Source organism: Aphelocoma coerulescens, chromosome 29 (genome assembly GCF_041296385.1).
Source record: "Aphelocoma coerulescens isolate FSJ_1873_10779 chromosome 29, UR_Acoe_1.0, whole genome shotgun sequence".
Taxonomy (NCBI): Eukaryota; Metazoa; Chordata; class Aves; order Passeriformes; family Corvidae; genus Aphelocoma; species Aphelocoma coerulescens.
In genome coordinates this window covers 1,968,979-1,982,818 of record NC_091042.1, presented here as the reverse complement: position 1 = coordinate 1,982,818, position 13,840 = coordinate 1,968,979, and the positions used below count along the sequence as shown (strand labels likewise).

Genomic DNA, 13,840 nt, shown 5'->3' with positions numbered 1-13,840 from the left:
TTCCTTGTCCCCACACACCGTCCCCGTGAGCTGCCCCTGTCCCCACGTCCTGCACAGCATGACTGGGGGTGGCCAGCAGGAGCCCCCGCCTCAGTGACCCCCACAAGCAGCTGGGTGCCTCTGAAGTCAATCAAGGGGGTTCCAGGCCTGTTGGCCTCTGGTCAGCTCAGGGGGCTGCTGGGTGACAGATGCCCAACAGCCACATGTCCCCGTCCTCCGCCGCCCCCGTGTCCCCTCTCTGCTGGCTGCTGCCCACCCACCCGCACCCCCTCTCCCCCTCCTGCTCCGTTTATCTCCTGTTTTCCCATTCATTCCCTTTTCTCCTCCAGCCCAATGAGTCACACAAGCCCCGAATCCTTTGCCTGCTGCCGTCTCCTCCCTTCTATTATATTTTTTTCCTTTGCTCTTAACAGCACTTTCCTTTTTCACCCGTGGGGGGAGAGACTCGGGATGTACATTTTTTCCCGGCTTCCCCCCCCCTCCAGCCACCTCCCAGCTCCTGCCTCACCGTGAAGCCCTTAAAAGTAATAAATAAATAAAACAACGGCTGAGGAAAGAAAAGGCAGGAAACGAGTGACAGGGAAAAGGAACCAAAACGAAAGAAAGAAGGAGGAGGGAGAAAAAAAGTCCTACTCGGGCTATGAAATATTTATTAGCCAGCGCGTGCCGAGCGCGTTAATAAAGCTGCAGCATTTGCATATTTTTTCTGTTGGCGAGGAGCGAGGTGTCTGTTTGGGGGGTGAAGGCACAGCTGATCCAAAGCCAACCCCCCTGGCCCCGTGCGGGTCATGGTTCTGCTCGAGGTGACACCGGCCCTTGGGATGCAGCATCTCGGTGTCACCGGCAGTGGGACCCCAGCAGGACCACGGGAAGGACCCGAGGATGGGTTTGGTGGGTTGTTTGGTGGATTTGGTTGGATTTGGTTGGATTTGGTGGATTTGGTGGGTTTGGCTTTGGTGAGCTCATCCAGGCTCTCCTCTGGCTGAGGAGGTGCTGGTGTCAGGTTCCTGTCCCGATTCTGGGGATGCTCATCCCAGTGTTGGGGTGCCCCATCCCAGTGCTGGGGGGGCCTATCCTGGTGCTGGGGGTGCTCATCCCAATGCTGGGGATGTCCATCCCAATGCTGGGAGTGCCCGTCGTGGTGTTGGGGGTGTCGTGCTCACCTGCCCACCACCCCATCAGGGGTTGTGGCCGCAGCAGCACAGAAGAGGCAGAGGAAGGACTGAGGAAGCCTTCAGGGGGGTCTCACTGAGCCCCTCTCCCAGCAGGATCCACCCAGCCATCCCTGTGACTGTACACGTGGCAGGGTGGCCATGCACGGGTGTGTCCCGACTTGTCCCTGTGTGTTACCTCTTCCTCTGTCCTTTTGCCCTTGGTCCCTTGCCTGGAGCAGCACCCTCGGCTGCAGCCATCCCCAGTGCCCCCAGCTCCCCGCTGCCAGCCCGGGGGTGCCCAGCAGCACGTCAGCCCTGGCACCAAGCGCTGCCCAGGGCGGCCACTTGCAGCTCAGTGTGCAGGCCATACCCTGCCTGTCTGGGAGGGTTGGGGACAGCGTGGCTGTAAGGATGGGGACAGGGGTGGGGACAGGAACAAGCTGGCAGTGGGGATGGGGACACATAGGGGATAGGGATCAGGACAGGCTGATAGTATTGATGGGGACAGGCTGGTGGCAGGAATTGGGACAGGCTGTCTGTAGGGACAGGGACAGCCTGGCAGTGGGGACAGGGACAAGTTGTTGGTAGGGATGGGGACAGGTTGGGTGTAGGGGTGGGGACAGGCTGGTGGCATTGATGGGGACAGGCTGGCAGTGGGGACGGGGGCAAGTTGTTGTTAGAGATGGGGACAGGCTGGCAGCGGGGATGGGGACAAGTTGTTGGTAGGGATGGGGACAGGCTGGCAGCAGGGATGGGGGCGGGCACGCATGGTAGAGATGGGGACGGGATGGTGGTGGGGACGGGGGCGGGTGCACGGGGAGCAGGGGAACGCGTCACCCGGGACGCACAGCCACACCGAGCACCTCACTCCGTGCATGCGTGTGTCACCGCGTGCGTGTCACCATGCGGGTGTCACCGCGTGCGTGTGCACACACAGACGCGCTCGCAGGGCCACGCAGGACACGTGGAGGTGTTTGTGCACACCCAGCTGCATGTGGAGCGGCGCGTGTGTTCGAGAGCACCCGCTGGCATTTGTCGCATCGCTCGGGCACGCAGGTGGCCCGGGCACACACCTGCGGCACCCACGGGTGCACACGCTCACCCAGAGACTCGGGAACAGCCGCCCCGGAGCTCTCCGCGCTCTCTCGCCCACGCGCAGCCGCTCGGACACGCCTGGGCACGCCGGGTCCCTCCCGCAGGCCCGCGGAGCCCGGCGCGGCACCGCGGCACCGCATTAGCACCCGCGCGGCGCCGGGAGATAAATGGGAGCTGTCAGAGGCACCTTGTTTGCTGCTAACCTTTGGAAATGCCACGGCGCCCCGGGCTGCGTGTGCCGGGGGGAGCAGGCCCACGGGGATTGTCGCTCACCACCTCCAATTAATCTCCTCGCGCTAACGAAGGCGTCCGGGGTGACAGGGGAGAGGCTGGGTTGACCCCGCGCCCATGGGGAGAGCGGGAGACCCCCGAGCAGCGGAGCAGTGCCCGTGCTGCCAGCGGACCCCGCCGAGGTGTGGGGACAGGATGGGAACGGGGATGGGGACAGGGATGGGGGTGGGAACAGGCTGGCGGTAGGGATGGGGACAGGGTGATGGTGGGCATGGAGACAGACTGGCCGTGGGGATAGGGACAGGGACAGGAACAGGGTGATGGTGGACATGGAGACAGACTGGCCATGGGGACAGGGACAGGCTGGTGGCAGAGATGAGGCCTTTGTTGGGGGCTGTCGTGGTTCTCTGCTCCCCCCTAGTGCTGGTGGGGCTCTTCTGCCTCATGATCCCATACCCCTTCATTCCCAGCCCCACTCTCGGGGTGCTGGAGCTCATCCCAGCGCACACCGGGGCAGCCAAGCCCCCTGTCCCCCCCCCCGCTGCTCTGCTGCCCTCCACCAAGGTGACCGAGGGTCTCGGGGGAGCAACTGACGGCGCTTGGCCCCAACAGCAAATGGGATGTGAGCGGCCATCACTGCCGGGCCTGACAAACCAAATTGATGCCGGCACCAAGAGCCTTCCCGGTCCCTCTGCAGCTGCCTCCAGCCCTTCCCGCATCCTCGCCTGGCTCCGTGTGCTCACGGGGGGGGTGACATACGGTGCCTGCGGACATGCGGCAGCCCCACGCGGGTACAGAAGGGCACACGAGGGGCTTGAGAGCAGCTAAGCCGTGGAATGATGCCACGGGGATCATGATGAGGATGAGGAGGAGCACAGGCAGGTGGATGAGGAGGGGGACACAGGCAAGAGGATGAGGAGGGGAGCGGCAGGGATGTGTAGATCAGCAGTGCGATGTGACAGTGAAAAACAACCATCTCAGGCACACCGAGGTAACCTGTGCGTGGTAGCAGAGCCCCCCCCCTCGCCACAGAACCAGGCACGGCCCTGCCTGGCACTGGCCACAGCTCCTGGTGAGAACAGGGTGGGAAGGGGCTGGCACTGGGACCCCCTGTGCACCCACAACGCATGTCCAGGAGGTTCAGGGGCACGTGTGCGCGGCTGCACCCCGACGGCACAGCAGGAGCATTAATATTTAACGCGAGGTGCACGGGACCTGCCCTGAATGCCGACAGCGCTGCCAGGGCGCAGGGGGGTGACCTTGGCTCCCCACGGCGCTGGCGTGGCTGAAGCGTCCCTGGCCTGGCTCCTCCCTGCCCCGAGCCCGGAGGCTCCGAGCCCCCCGGCCGGCCCGGGCTCAGCGGGGGCTGCGGGCAGCGAGGGTCCCCCCGCGCTCCCGGACTGCGCTGGTGCCGCAATCGATCGCCCTGGCTGCATCGCAGCCGCTGCCCTGCTCTGCAATTCCCTTTCATCCCCCGCTCCCCCAGCAGCTTCTGCCGACGGGCTGGAGGGGTTGGGGGGCTGCCAGTCCGGCCCCTCGCTCGCAGGGGCTGGGGCGCCTCTGTTCCTGCAGGGATGGGGGGTGTTTGCTCTGTCCGTGCCCGGCCTGTGCCCCCCAGCCCCGGGCTCTGTCCCGCACCAGCCTGGCCTGAGCACCCACAGCCCCCAGGAACACAGCGGGTGCTGCCAGTGTTTGTCCCCCTCTGCTTCCAGTGCGTCCCCTCCCCACTGCCTGCCCATCCCTGTCCCTTCCCTGTCCCTCCCGCGTTGCCACCTCCAGCGAGTCCCATCGCAGCCCGTTCCAATCCAATCACATTCCCCCTCAGCCCTGCACGGGATCACGGAGAGGGGGCACTGCAAAAGGAAACTGAGGCAGGGGAGGAGGACACGGGCACTTGCGGCACTGCTGAGGACCGGCCTTGGCTCCCAGCCCTGGCTGAGATGGAAATCCAGCGCGGAGCTCAGAAACCTCCAGAAATCCTTCCCGGTGGTGGGGGCTCGGCAGCGTGTGCTGCTGTGCGTGTTCCCCGCGGGCTGCAGCCCCCAGCCCCTCGCCGTGGGTGCAGAAGGATTTGGGGGGCTCCCAGCTGGTGCCCCTCGGCTTCCCCAGAGTGGGGTGTGAGGGGTCCCAGGCGTGATGGACGGAGCGATGGAGCAGAGCTGGGGTGCAGACACCACCCCCCTCCCAAAAATGCAGCTCTCCCAGCTGGGCGGTGCCCCTCTCCCCCTCCCCTTGTTATCTCACCATCCCGGTCCTGCCCCACCCTCTCCGGCTGGCGAAGGCGCCCGGCTTTGAAGCTGCGTTGAAATATAGATAAGGGCGAAGGCAGCAGCCGCGCTTGGAAAGAGCCGGGGGGAGCGGGGGGCTGGCCGGGCAGGGGGGAGCAGGGATGGATGCTGAGCTGCAGCTCTGCGCCACACACCCTGACCGCCCCATAAGGGGCTGAAACACCCCAAATCCCTTCTCCATGGGCATGGCCGGGTTGCACGCCCTGCCCAGGGTTCCTTTCTCTGGCACAGCACAACCAGAGCAGATTTAGGGGCTCAGCCCGGCACACCTCAGGGGGATCCCAGGGATGGATCCTCAGGGGGATCCCAGGGATGGATCAGGCGGAGCCCCTGGCTCAGCAGTGAGGGTGGGGGTCCGTGGCTGGGGTCCCCCCGTGGTGCTGCTCTATCACTGTGGGGAGACCCCACACACTGACTTGCCCGGCCGTGGAGGAGGGGGCATGGGGAGCTCACTCCTCTCTGATGGGGGTCATGGGACCCCCATCATCTCTGATGGGGATCATTCCCAAACAGGAAACAGCATCAAGCCATTCCGTAAGGTGGGTGATGCCAGCATGAGCCCCCAGCGATGACAGGAGCCATTCCCTGGGCCTGCCTCAACTTCCCACCAGAGCACAGCCCCCCACGCTCCCCCAGCCCTTCCAGCTGGTGCCTCTGCTCACCACCCCCTCCCCACTCCCCCTCCTTTGCTCCCCCCGGGATCCAGGTCATCCAGAGCAGACACTGCCAGAGCAGCCAAGCACCTGCCAGCTCAGGGCGACAGTGATTGACGAGGCCGGGGCTCCCGGAGCAGCATCCCGCGTGCCAGAGCAGCTGGCAGGGCAGGAGGGCACAGCGGGCACCCTGGGAGCAGTGGGATGAGGGATGGGGGCACGGGGGGCAGGTGGGCAGGGGGGTGAGGGACAGGGGACACGTCAGAGTTGGGGTCCCAGGCTAGGGCTGGCATCTGGCTCTGCTCGCTGGTGTCCATCCTGGCGGCCAGGGGAACCTCAGGAAGGGGCTGCTGTGGTCCCGGCCCAGCTGGTGCAGGCAGGAGGATGAGGAGGGGGCTGTAGGTAGGAGGATGAGGAGGGTGCAGGCAGAGGGATGAGGGAGGTGCAGGTGGGAGGATGAGGAGGGTGCAGGTGGGAGGAAGAGGAAGGGGCTGTGGGTAGGAGGATGAGGAGGGGTGCAGGCAGAAGATGGAGGCAGGCAGAAGATGAGGAGGGTGCAGGTGGGAGGACGAGGAAGGGCATAGGCACAGCTCGTGCAGTCTCTGCCCTCTCTCCCCCAGACGGTGTGTGCTGGGGGTCACGTCGCCAAGACCTTGGGGTACCTAGAGATGGGCACCTCTGGCCTCCTCAAGGACGTCCCCTATGGCACTCTGAAGCCCCCAGCACTCGATCCCGGGAGGCTGATCCCGGCAGAGCCTCCCCGGGGTGCGGGGACACCTGCGGGCACCGGCCGGAGCCCCTGGGACTGGCAGAAGAACCAGACGGCTGGGGAGCTGCTGAGCCCCCGCGCCCACCGCAAGCCCACCCTCAAGTCGAGCCGCACCAAGAAGATTTTTGGGTGGGGCGACTTCTACTTCAACATCAAGACGCTCAAGTTCAGCCTCCTGGTGACGGGCAAGATCGTCGACCACATCAACGGCACCTTCAGCGTCTACTTCCGACACAACTCCTCCAGCCTGGGCAACGTCTCCGTCAGCATCGTGCCCCCCTCCAAGGCGGTGGGTTTCGAGGTGCTGGTGCCCGGCCCCCCACCCCTACCGCGGCCACCGCCCCCTCCCCAGCAGAGCACCCTGCCCGAGGGGCGCCCGGCCAAGGCGCTCAACTGCCACGTGGAGTACGAGAAGACGAACCGGGCGCGGAAGAACAAGCCGTGCCTGTACGACCCGTCCAAGGTGTGCTTCACGGAGCACACGCAGAGCCACGCGGCCTGGCTCTGCGCCAAGCCCTTCAAGGTCATCTGCATCTTCATCTCCTTCCTCAGCATCGACTACAAGCTGGTCCAGAAGGTCTGTCCCGACTACAACTTCCAGCACGACAACCCCTACTTCGGCTGACGGCAGTGGAGCAGGGGATGGGTGGGGGATGGGGGGGGTGCAGTGTCCCCGTCGTCACTCGGGGCCCCCCTGTCACCCCCATGCTGGCCCCCTCTTCATCACTGGAGCATCTCTGTGCTGGGCTCTGGGACAGCCAGTGCTGGGGGTCCTGGACCCCCCCCGCGACATCCCAACCCTGGGATTCAGTTGGGGGTTGCAGATTCCCCTCCCCCCCCAACCAAATGCCATCCCATCCCTGCAGCATCCCTGCACCACAGTGGGGTACAGCCAGTGCTGGGGGTCCCCAACACCCACTGAGACCCCATCACTGAGTTAGAGCCAGTGCTGGGGGTCCCAATTCCCCCCCAGTGACATCCCATCACTGGGGGTAGAGCCGGTGCTGGGGGTCCCGGACCCCACCCACTGAGACCCCACCACTGGGGTTCACCTGTACCTGGGGGTCCCCCCACCCACTGAGACCCCACCACTGGGGTTCACCTGTACTTGGGGGTCCCCCCACCCACTGAGACCCCACCACTGGGGTTCACCTGTACCTGGGGGTCCCCCCACCCACTGAGACCCCACCACTGGGGTTCACCTGTACCTGGGGGTCCCCCCACCCACTGAGACCCCCCCCCCCACCCACTGAAACTCCATCACCACCCCACCCGGCTACAACTGGTGCTGGGGGTTCCGGCCCCCCCCACCCACTGAGACCTCTCCTACTGCAGCTGGGGGGGTGCAGGCATGGAGCCCCCCCTTGCTGGGGGCTGGGCTGGGGTCCCTGGCAGTGTGGGGGTGCATTGGGGGGCACAGCCCCATGCGATGTCACCTCCGGGGTGTCACAGGCGGTATGGGGGGGGGTGTCAAGGTGCTGGCAGGGGGGGGGGGCTCAGTCTTCACCCCATACACTGGGGGGGCTCTGCAGCCTCCCAGCCGTGCACACCTGTGTGTGTGACACACCTGTCCAGCCCAGACCACGCGTGTGCAAGGGCCCGACCCAGGCATTCTGGAGCCCCCCCCCCGCCATTGGCCACCCTCCGGTGCCACATCTGTGCCCCCGGTGGCCCATGGATCCCCCGCCCCCCAAACTCCATGGAGAACCGCCCCCCCCCCCCCCCAGGCGTGCAGCCCCTCCACCCCACGCCGTGAAGAAGTGCCAGGTGGCGGTGAGGGATGCGATGGGGGGGTTCCCGGGGGTGCCCCCTCCTCTCGGGGAGGGGATTGTTCATCTGTTTTTTTTTTTTTTTTTTTTAAAGAAAATTAAAATGGAAAAAAAGTGAAAAATAAAGAAAAGCCTGGGAAAAAAGAAGGAGTGTGTTGATCCCTCCCCGACGGGGGATGGCGGGGGGGGAGCGAGGTGGTGGGACCCCCGGGATTAGGAATGGGGGGTTCAGCGGGGAGGGAGCCCCGGGGATTAGGGATTGGAGGGGTGCAGGGATGAGAGACCGCGGTTTGGGGGATGAGCAGGGATGGGCACCCCGGGATGAGGCGGGGGGGGAGGGATGGGGGACCCCGGCCTGGGGTGAGGGGGTTGGAGGGATGGGGGACCCCAGGATTAGGGATGGGGGGGGGTGCAGGGACCCGGCTGACCCCGGCTGGGGGGTGGGGAGCTGCCGGACCTCCAGTTTCCCGTCGGCCCCGGGGCTCCGGTGGCTCCGCCCTCCCGGCAGCGCGCGCGTGGGGGCGGGGCCAGGCGGGGGCCGGGACCGGGACCGGGACCGGGACCGGGACCCGGCCGGGACCCACGTGCAGCGCGGACAGAGATGTGGCCGCTCCGTCTGGGCAGGGTGAGCCTCGGGGCCGGGAGAGGGGCCCGGTCCCTGGGCGGGGGGGAGGTCTCCGGTTCCCGGTAAGCGTCCCCGGTAAGGATCCCCGCTTCCCGCATCCCCCGGTGCTCACCGGGCGCTCCTGTCCCTGGTGTCTCCCGGTGCTCTCAGGGGTCCCGGTGCCCGGGGGGACGGTCCCGGTACCCGGGGGGGGAGGGGAGGGGCGGGGCGAACACCCACTCGGGCCCCCGGTGCACGGGAAGTCCCGGTGCTCGGAGGGGGTGTCTCGGAACGCAGGGGGTTCCCGGTCCCCGGGGGTCTTTCGGTGCTCTCAGGGGTCCCGGTGCCCACAGTGTGCCACAGCCCCCGGTGCACGCACGGGTCTGGGTCCCCGGCGTGTCCCCGTCCCCAGTGGGGGGGTCCCGGTGCCCACTGGTGGGGGGGGGGGATGTCCCGGTGCCCCGTCGTTCTCCCCGTGTGTCCCCTTTCCTCCGCCTTCCATCGCCCCCGGGGCTCTCAACTCCATCCCGGTTCTCCTGCTTGGGCCGCTTGGGCACCGGGACCCCCATGCCGGTGTTCCCCCCCCCCCCCCCCACCCCAGCCCGCCCCCCCCGCCCCCCACCCGCGGACTTTGCGTCCGTCCCAAAGTCCCCGGGGCCGGGACCGCCACCGCCACCGGCCTTGGCCCCTGCCCGGTGCCCGCGGCCCCGCGGGTGATGCAATGGGGCGGCGGCGGTTACATCACCCGGCACTGGGCACTGGGCTGAGGAGGGCACTGGGGGCCCCCCTGGTTGTGCACGGGGACTTTGAGGGGGTCCCCCCACGGCCACCCCCCCGGTAGCACCGGGTCCAACGAGGGGAGGGTCCCATGGCTGTGCGCTCGAGCTTGGGGGGTGGATCCCCGAGTGCCTTGTGGGGAACTTGGGGAGGATCCTCAGGTGCCTTGGGAGGGTCCCTGTGTGCCTTGGGAGGACCTTGAGGGGGTGTTCATGTACCCTGTGGGGTCCTTGGAGGTCCCCATGTGCCTTATGGGGGCTTTGGGGGGATCCCCATGTAGCTTGTGGGGTCCCCGTGTACCCTGTGGAGAGCTTGGGGGGGTACCCGTGTGTCCTGGGGGTCCCCTTGTGCCTTGTGGGAACCTGGGAGGGGTCCCCATGTGGTTTGTGGGGTCCCTGTGTACTCTGTGGAGAGCTTGGGTGGGGGTCTTCATGTGTCTTGTGACGTTCCTGGGGTTGCCCACGTTCCTTACGGGTCCTTGGGGGTCCCCGTGTGCCCTTTGTGGAGCTTGAGGGGGTCCCCATGTGCCTTGGGGGGACCATGGAGGAGTCTCCACGTGCCCTGCAGGGTCCTTGAGGTCCCCATGTGCCCACCTTGCGGGGTGATACCGGTGACTGGAGACAGAACACGGGGTGCTGCTCCTGCCACTGTCACCTGCAGGTCCTGGGACGGGTTGGGGCAGCTCCAGGGGTCACAGCCTGTCCCCCCCTCTCTGCACAGACCCTGCAGCGATGGGGGGGCCGGGTGAGCACCGGCAGCCAGCGGGCACAGCACGGCCCCGCTGCCTCCGCCGCTGCCGCCGGGCACGTCCCGGGGTGGACGGGGCAGGAGAGCCTGGCCGAGAGTGACCCCGAAATGTGGAGCCTGGTGCAGAAGGAGAAGGATCGGCAGTGCCGGGGGCTGGAGCTCATCGCCTCTGAGGTGGGGGCCGGGGGGCTCGGGCATGGGTGGGGACGGGCCTGGGGGACCCCCTGTGTAGGGGGGGTTTGGCTGCTCCGATTCCCATCCACCTTTTCCCCCCAGAATTTCTGCAGCCGGGCAGCACTGGAAGCCCTGGGCTCCTGCCTCAACAACAAGTACTCGGAGGGGTATCCTGGGAAGAGGTAAAGCGGGGAGTGGGCTGGGGGGGGGTTGGGGGTTCGGCTGCCCAGGGGAGCCCCAAGGTGCTCCCAAGTGGGGGCTGCCCTCTGCACCCCATGGGGTCGGGTGGGGGGGTAGCAGTGGGGAGCCCCTGGTGACCCCACCCTGTCTCCCAGGTACTACGGGGGGGCCGAGGTGGTGGATCAGATCGAGCTGCTGTGCGAGCAGCGGGCGCTGGAGGCTTTCGACCTGGACCCCACGCGCTGGGGCGTCAACGTCCAGCCCTACTCGGGCTCCCCGGCCAACTTCGCTGCCTACACGGCCCTGCTGCAGCCCCACGACCGCCTGATGGGGCTGGACCTGCCCGACGGGGGCCAGTACGTGGGGAGCTGGGGGGGGCAGCCTGGGGGCCACCACCCCCCCGGGGTCCCGGCCTCACCCCCTGCCCTCCCCACAGCCTCACGCACGGGTACATGACCGACGTCAAGAGGATCTCGGCCACCTCCATCTTCTTCGAGTCGATGCCCTACAAGCTTGATGTGAGCTGGGGGAAGGGAGGGTCTGTAGCTGAGGGGTGAGCCCTGAGCTGTCCCCGAGGTGGCCCTGAGGTGGCCCCGAGGTGTCCGAGCTGCTCTGCCAAACCCCTGCCCTCTGTCTCCTCTCATGTCCCAACGTGTCCCAGTGCCACAGGAGATGCCCAGGGCTCAACTGGACGTGCTGTGCTCAGGGCAGGGGGCAGAGGGGTCTGTCTGTCTGTCCATTTGTCCATTCCCAGGATGACCAGGCTGGCTGTTTCTGGACTAACTGACCAAGCTCTCTTGTCTGTCTGTCCATCCCTCGAAGCCATCCCTGGGGCTGACTGACCTCTCTGTCTGTCTGTCCCTGGGCTGACTGACCTGCTTGTCTGTCCTTGGACTGACCAATCTGTCTGTCTGTCCCTTACCATTGGCCACAGGGATGACTGACCAAGTTCTGTCTGTCTGTCCATCCAGCCCTGGGCTGAGTGACGCATCTTTCTATCTGTCTCTGTGTCTGTCTGTCCCTGGGCTGACTGACCCGTCTGTCTGTCTGTCTGTCCCTCACAGCCGGCCACGGGGCTGATCGATTATGCCCAGCTGGAGGTGACGGCGCGGCTCTTCCGTCCCCGGCTCATCATCGCGGGCACCAGCGCCTACGCCCGGCTCATCGACTATGCCCGCATCAAGAGGGTACGTGGGGAGGGGCCTGGGGCTGGGGCCGGGGGTCTGGGGCCAGCAGGTGACCGTGGTGTCCCCAGGTGTGCGAGGAGGTCAAGGCGTACCTGCTGGCGGACATGGCCCACATCAGCGGGCTGGTGGCGGCCAAGGCCATCCCGTCGCCCTTCGAGCACGCGGACGTGGTCACCAGCACCACGCACAAGACCCTGCGCGGCGCCAGGTGAGGCTGCGACCCCTCGGGAACCCCTGGGACCCCCCCCATGAGGATGGAGCTGCTACTCGTCCCCCACCATGGGGGTGGTGTCACCCATGGGGTGACAGCAGGAGGAGCGGTGCCAGCGTCTCTTGCCACCAGGTCGGGGTTGATCTTCTACCGCAAGGGCGTGCGCTCCGTGGATAAGAAGACAGGGAAGGAGACCCTCTACGACCTGGAGGACAGGATCAACTTCTCCGTGTTCCCTTCCCTGCAAGGGGGACCCCACAACCACGCCATTGCTGCCGTGGCTGTGGCCCTCAAACAGGTCCGTGCTGGGGTGGGGGGCTCGGGGCGGGGAGTGACCTGGCCCCCCTGGTGCTGATGGGGTGTCCCCGCTGCCAGGCCAGCTCCCCGGCTTTCCAGGAGTACTGCCAGCAGGTGCTGAGGAACGCCAAGGCCATGGCACAGGCGCTGCTGCAGCGTGGGTACACCCTGGTGTCAGGTAATGCTCAGCTCTGCAGTTTTGGGGACAAGAGGGGTGAGCTTTGGGACGAGTGGCCCCGCTCAGTCTCGGGGCAGCAGTGGGGAGTGCAGGGGGATTGGAGGGGGTGAGGTGGAACAGAGGCAGCACTGCAGAGCAGGAAAGGGGTGGCATCGGGGTCTGGGGGTGCTCAGGGGTCCTCACCCCTCTCCTTTGCTCCCCAGGTGGCACCGACAACCACCTGGTGCTGGTGGACCTGCGGCCCAAGGGCATTGATGGGGCGCGGGCGGAGCGGGTGCTGGAGCTCGTCTCCATCACTGCCAACAAGAACACGTGCCCGGGGGACAAGAGCGCGCTGACGCCGGGGGGGCTGCGCCTCGGTGAGGGGCAGGCCCTGGCCAGGGTCCATCCCTGGGGTGGGGGGTCCCCAGGCTTTCACCCCACAGCATCCCCACCCTGTTTCACCCTTCTCTGAGGACTCCAAGCGGGAATTCAGAGCCGGTTTTGGCCCGGAAAGGGGGCAGGACCCCATGGGGACCAGGACTGGGGGAGCCCCAGTGAGGGGCTGGGACTCTGGGAGCTCCTTGTGGGGCTGGTGCCCCCACAGTGGTCCCATCCCTGATGGGTTCCGTCCCCAGGTGCCCCCGCGCTGACCTCCCGCCAGTTCCGTGAGGAGGATTTCCAGAAGGTCGTGGAGTTCATCGATGAGGGCATCACGCTGGCCCTGGACGTCAAGAGCAAAACCAGTGAGCGACGGGGGGGTCTCCCCCCCATTTCCCTCTTCCTGGGTGTCCGTCAGCCCTGCTGCCCTCGTGGTGCCAGCCCTGCTCCCCACACCAGTGCCAGCGCCCATCGCGGGTACCTGGGAAGGGATGGGGCTGCCGTGGGGTCCCGCCCTCCTCACCTGCTGCCCCCCACCCCCAGGTAAGCTCCAGGACTTCAAGACTTTCCTGCTGCAGGACTCGGAGACGCAGCAGCGCCTGAGCAACCTTCGCCAGCGCGTCGAGACCTTCGCTCGTGCCTTCCCCATGCCCGGCTTCAGCGACCACTGAGGGGGGGACACCCCTCCTGCCAGGCTGGGGTCACTGGGGGGAGCAAGGAGAGGCTGAGACCCACCCTCTGCCTTCCCTCCTCCCCTTCTTCCCCGTTATCACCTCTGGGTGCTGCGTCCCCGGGGTGTGGGCGGCGTGCGCCTGTCCTGCTCTCAGTGTTAGGGTACAGAGACCCCCCCCAGCCCCTGCTTGGGGCGGGGGGCACCGCTTGTTCCAGCCTCATCTTGCACTTTTCTATGGGGAGGGGTTGCTAATAAATGTGGGGGCAGAGCCTGGAGGTGTGTGGGTGCTGTGCTGGGGGGCAGAGGGAGGTGGGGGTCGGGTCGCTGGAGCCCCTCAGCACCATGCCAGGAGACCCGGGGCAGGGGGAGGTCTCGTGCCTCAGTGTCCCCATCCTGGTGCTTCCCCTGGTGGGCTCTGAGGGCAGGGGGTGACGCTGAGTTGTGGGGTCGAGTGTGGGGGCCATAGCTTGGGATCTTTCCCCCCTTTTTCCTG

General features: G+C 66.5%; 2 protein-coding genes across 2 annotated transcripts; both read left to right on the top strand.

Annotated features, from left to right (window-relative positions):
- The first annotated feature begins 1,099 nt into the window (after nucleotides 1–1,099).
- On the top strand, nucleotides 1,100–6,924 carry NXPH4 (neurexophilin 4). Its single transcript, XM_068997716.1, has 2 exons — nucleotides 1,100–1,150; nucleotides 6,042–6,924. Exons 1-2 carry the CDS (start codon nucleotides 1,100–1,102, stop codon nucleotides 6,813–6,815), a joined length of 825 nt encoding a protein of 274 aa, XP_068853817.1. The 3' UTR covers nucleotides 6,816–6,924.
- A 1,543-nt stretch (nucleotides 6,925–8,467) lies between these two features.
- SHMT2 (serine hydroxymethyltransferase 2) lies at nucleotides 8,468–13,620 on the top strand. The gene is made up of 12 exons (XM_068997640.1): nucleotides 8,468–8,584; nucleotides 10,061–10,261; nucleotides 10,364–10,443; nucleotides 10,597–10,797; nucleotides 10,878–10,959; nucleotides 11,506–11,628; nucleotides 11,697–11,836; nucleotides 11,972–12,137; nucleotides 12,215–12,314; nucleotides 12,518–12,673; nucleotides 12,932–13,039; nucleotides 13,218–13,620. Exons 1-12 carry the CDS (start codon nucleotides 8,561–8,563, stop codon nucleotides 13,343–13,345), a joined length of 1,509 nt encoding a protein of 502 aa, XP_068853741.1. The 5' UTR covers nucleotides 8,468–8,560; the 3' UTR covers nucleotides 13,346–13,620.
- The last annotated feature ends 220 nt before the right edge of the window (nucleotides 13,621–13,840 follow it).

Coding starts and splice junctions, on each gene's coding strand:
- NXPH4 (XM_068997716.1), top strand. CDS start 1,100: ATGCTGGGGATGTCCATCCCAATGCTGGGAGTGCCCGTCGTGGTGTTG. Junction 1,151..6,041: donor TGCCCGTCGTGGTGTTGGGG/GTGTCGTGCTCA, acceptor TCTCTCCCCCAG/ACGGTGTGTGCTGGGGGTCA.
- SHMT2 (XM_068997640.1), top strand. CDS start 8,561: ATGTGGCCGCTCCGTCTGGGCAGG. Junction 10,444..10,596: donor GAGGGGTATCCTGGGAAGAG/GTAAAGCGGGGA, acceptor CCTGTCTCCCAG/GTACTACGGGGGGGCCGAGG. Junction 10,798..10,877: donor GACCTGCCCGACGGGGGCCA/GTACGTGGGGAG, acceptor CCCTCCCCACAG/CCTCACGCACGGGTACATGA.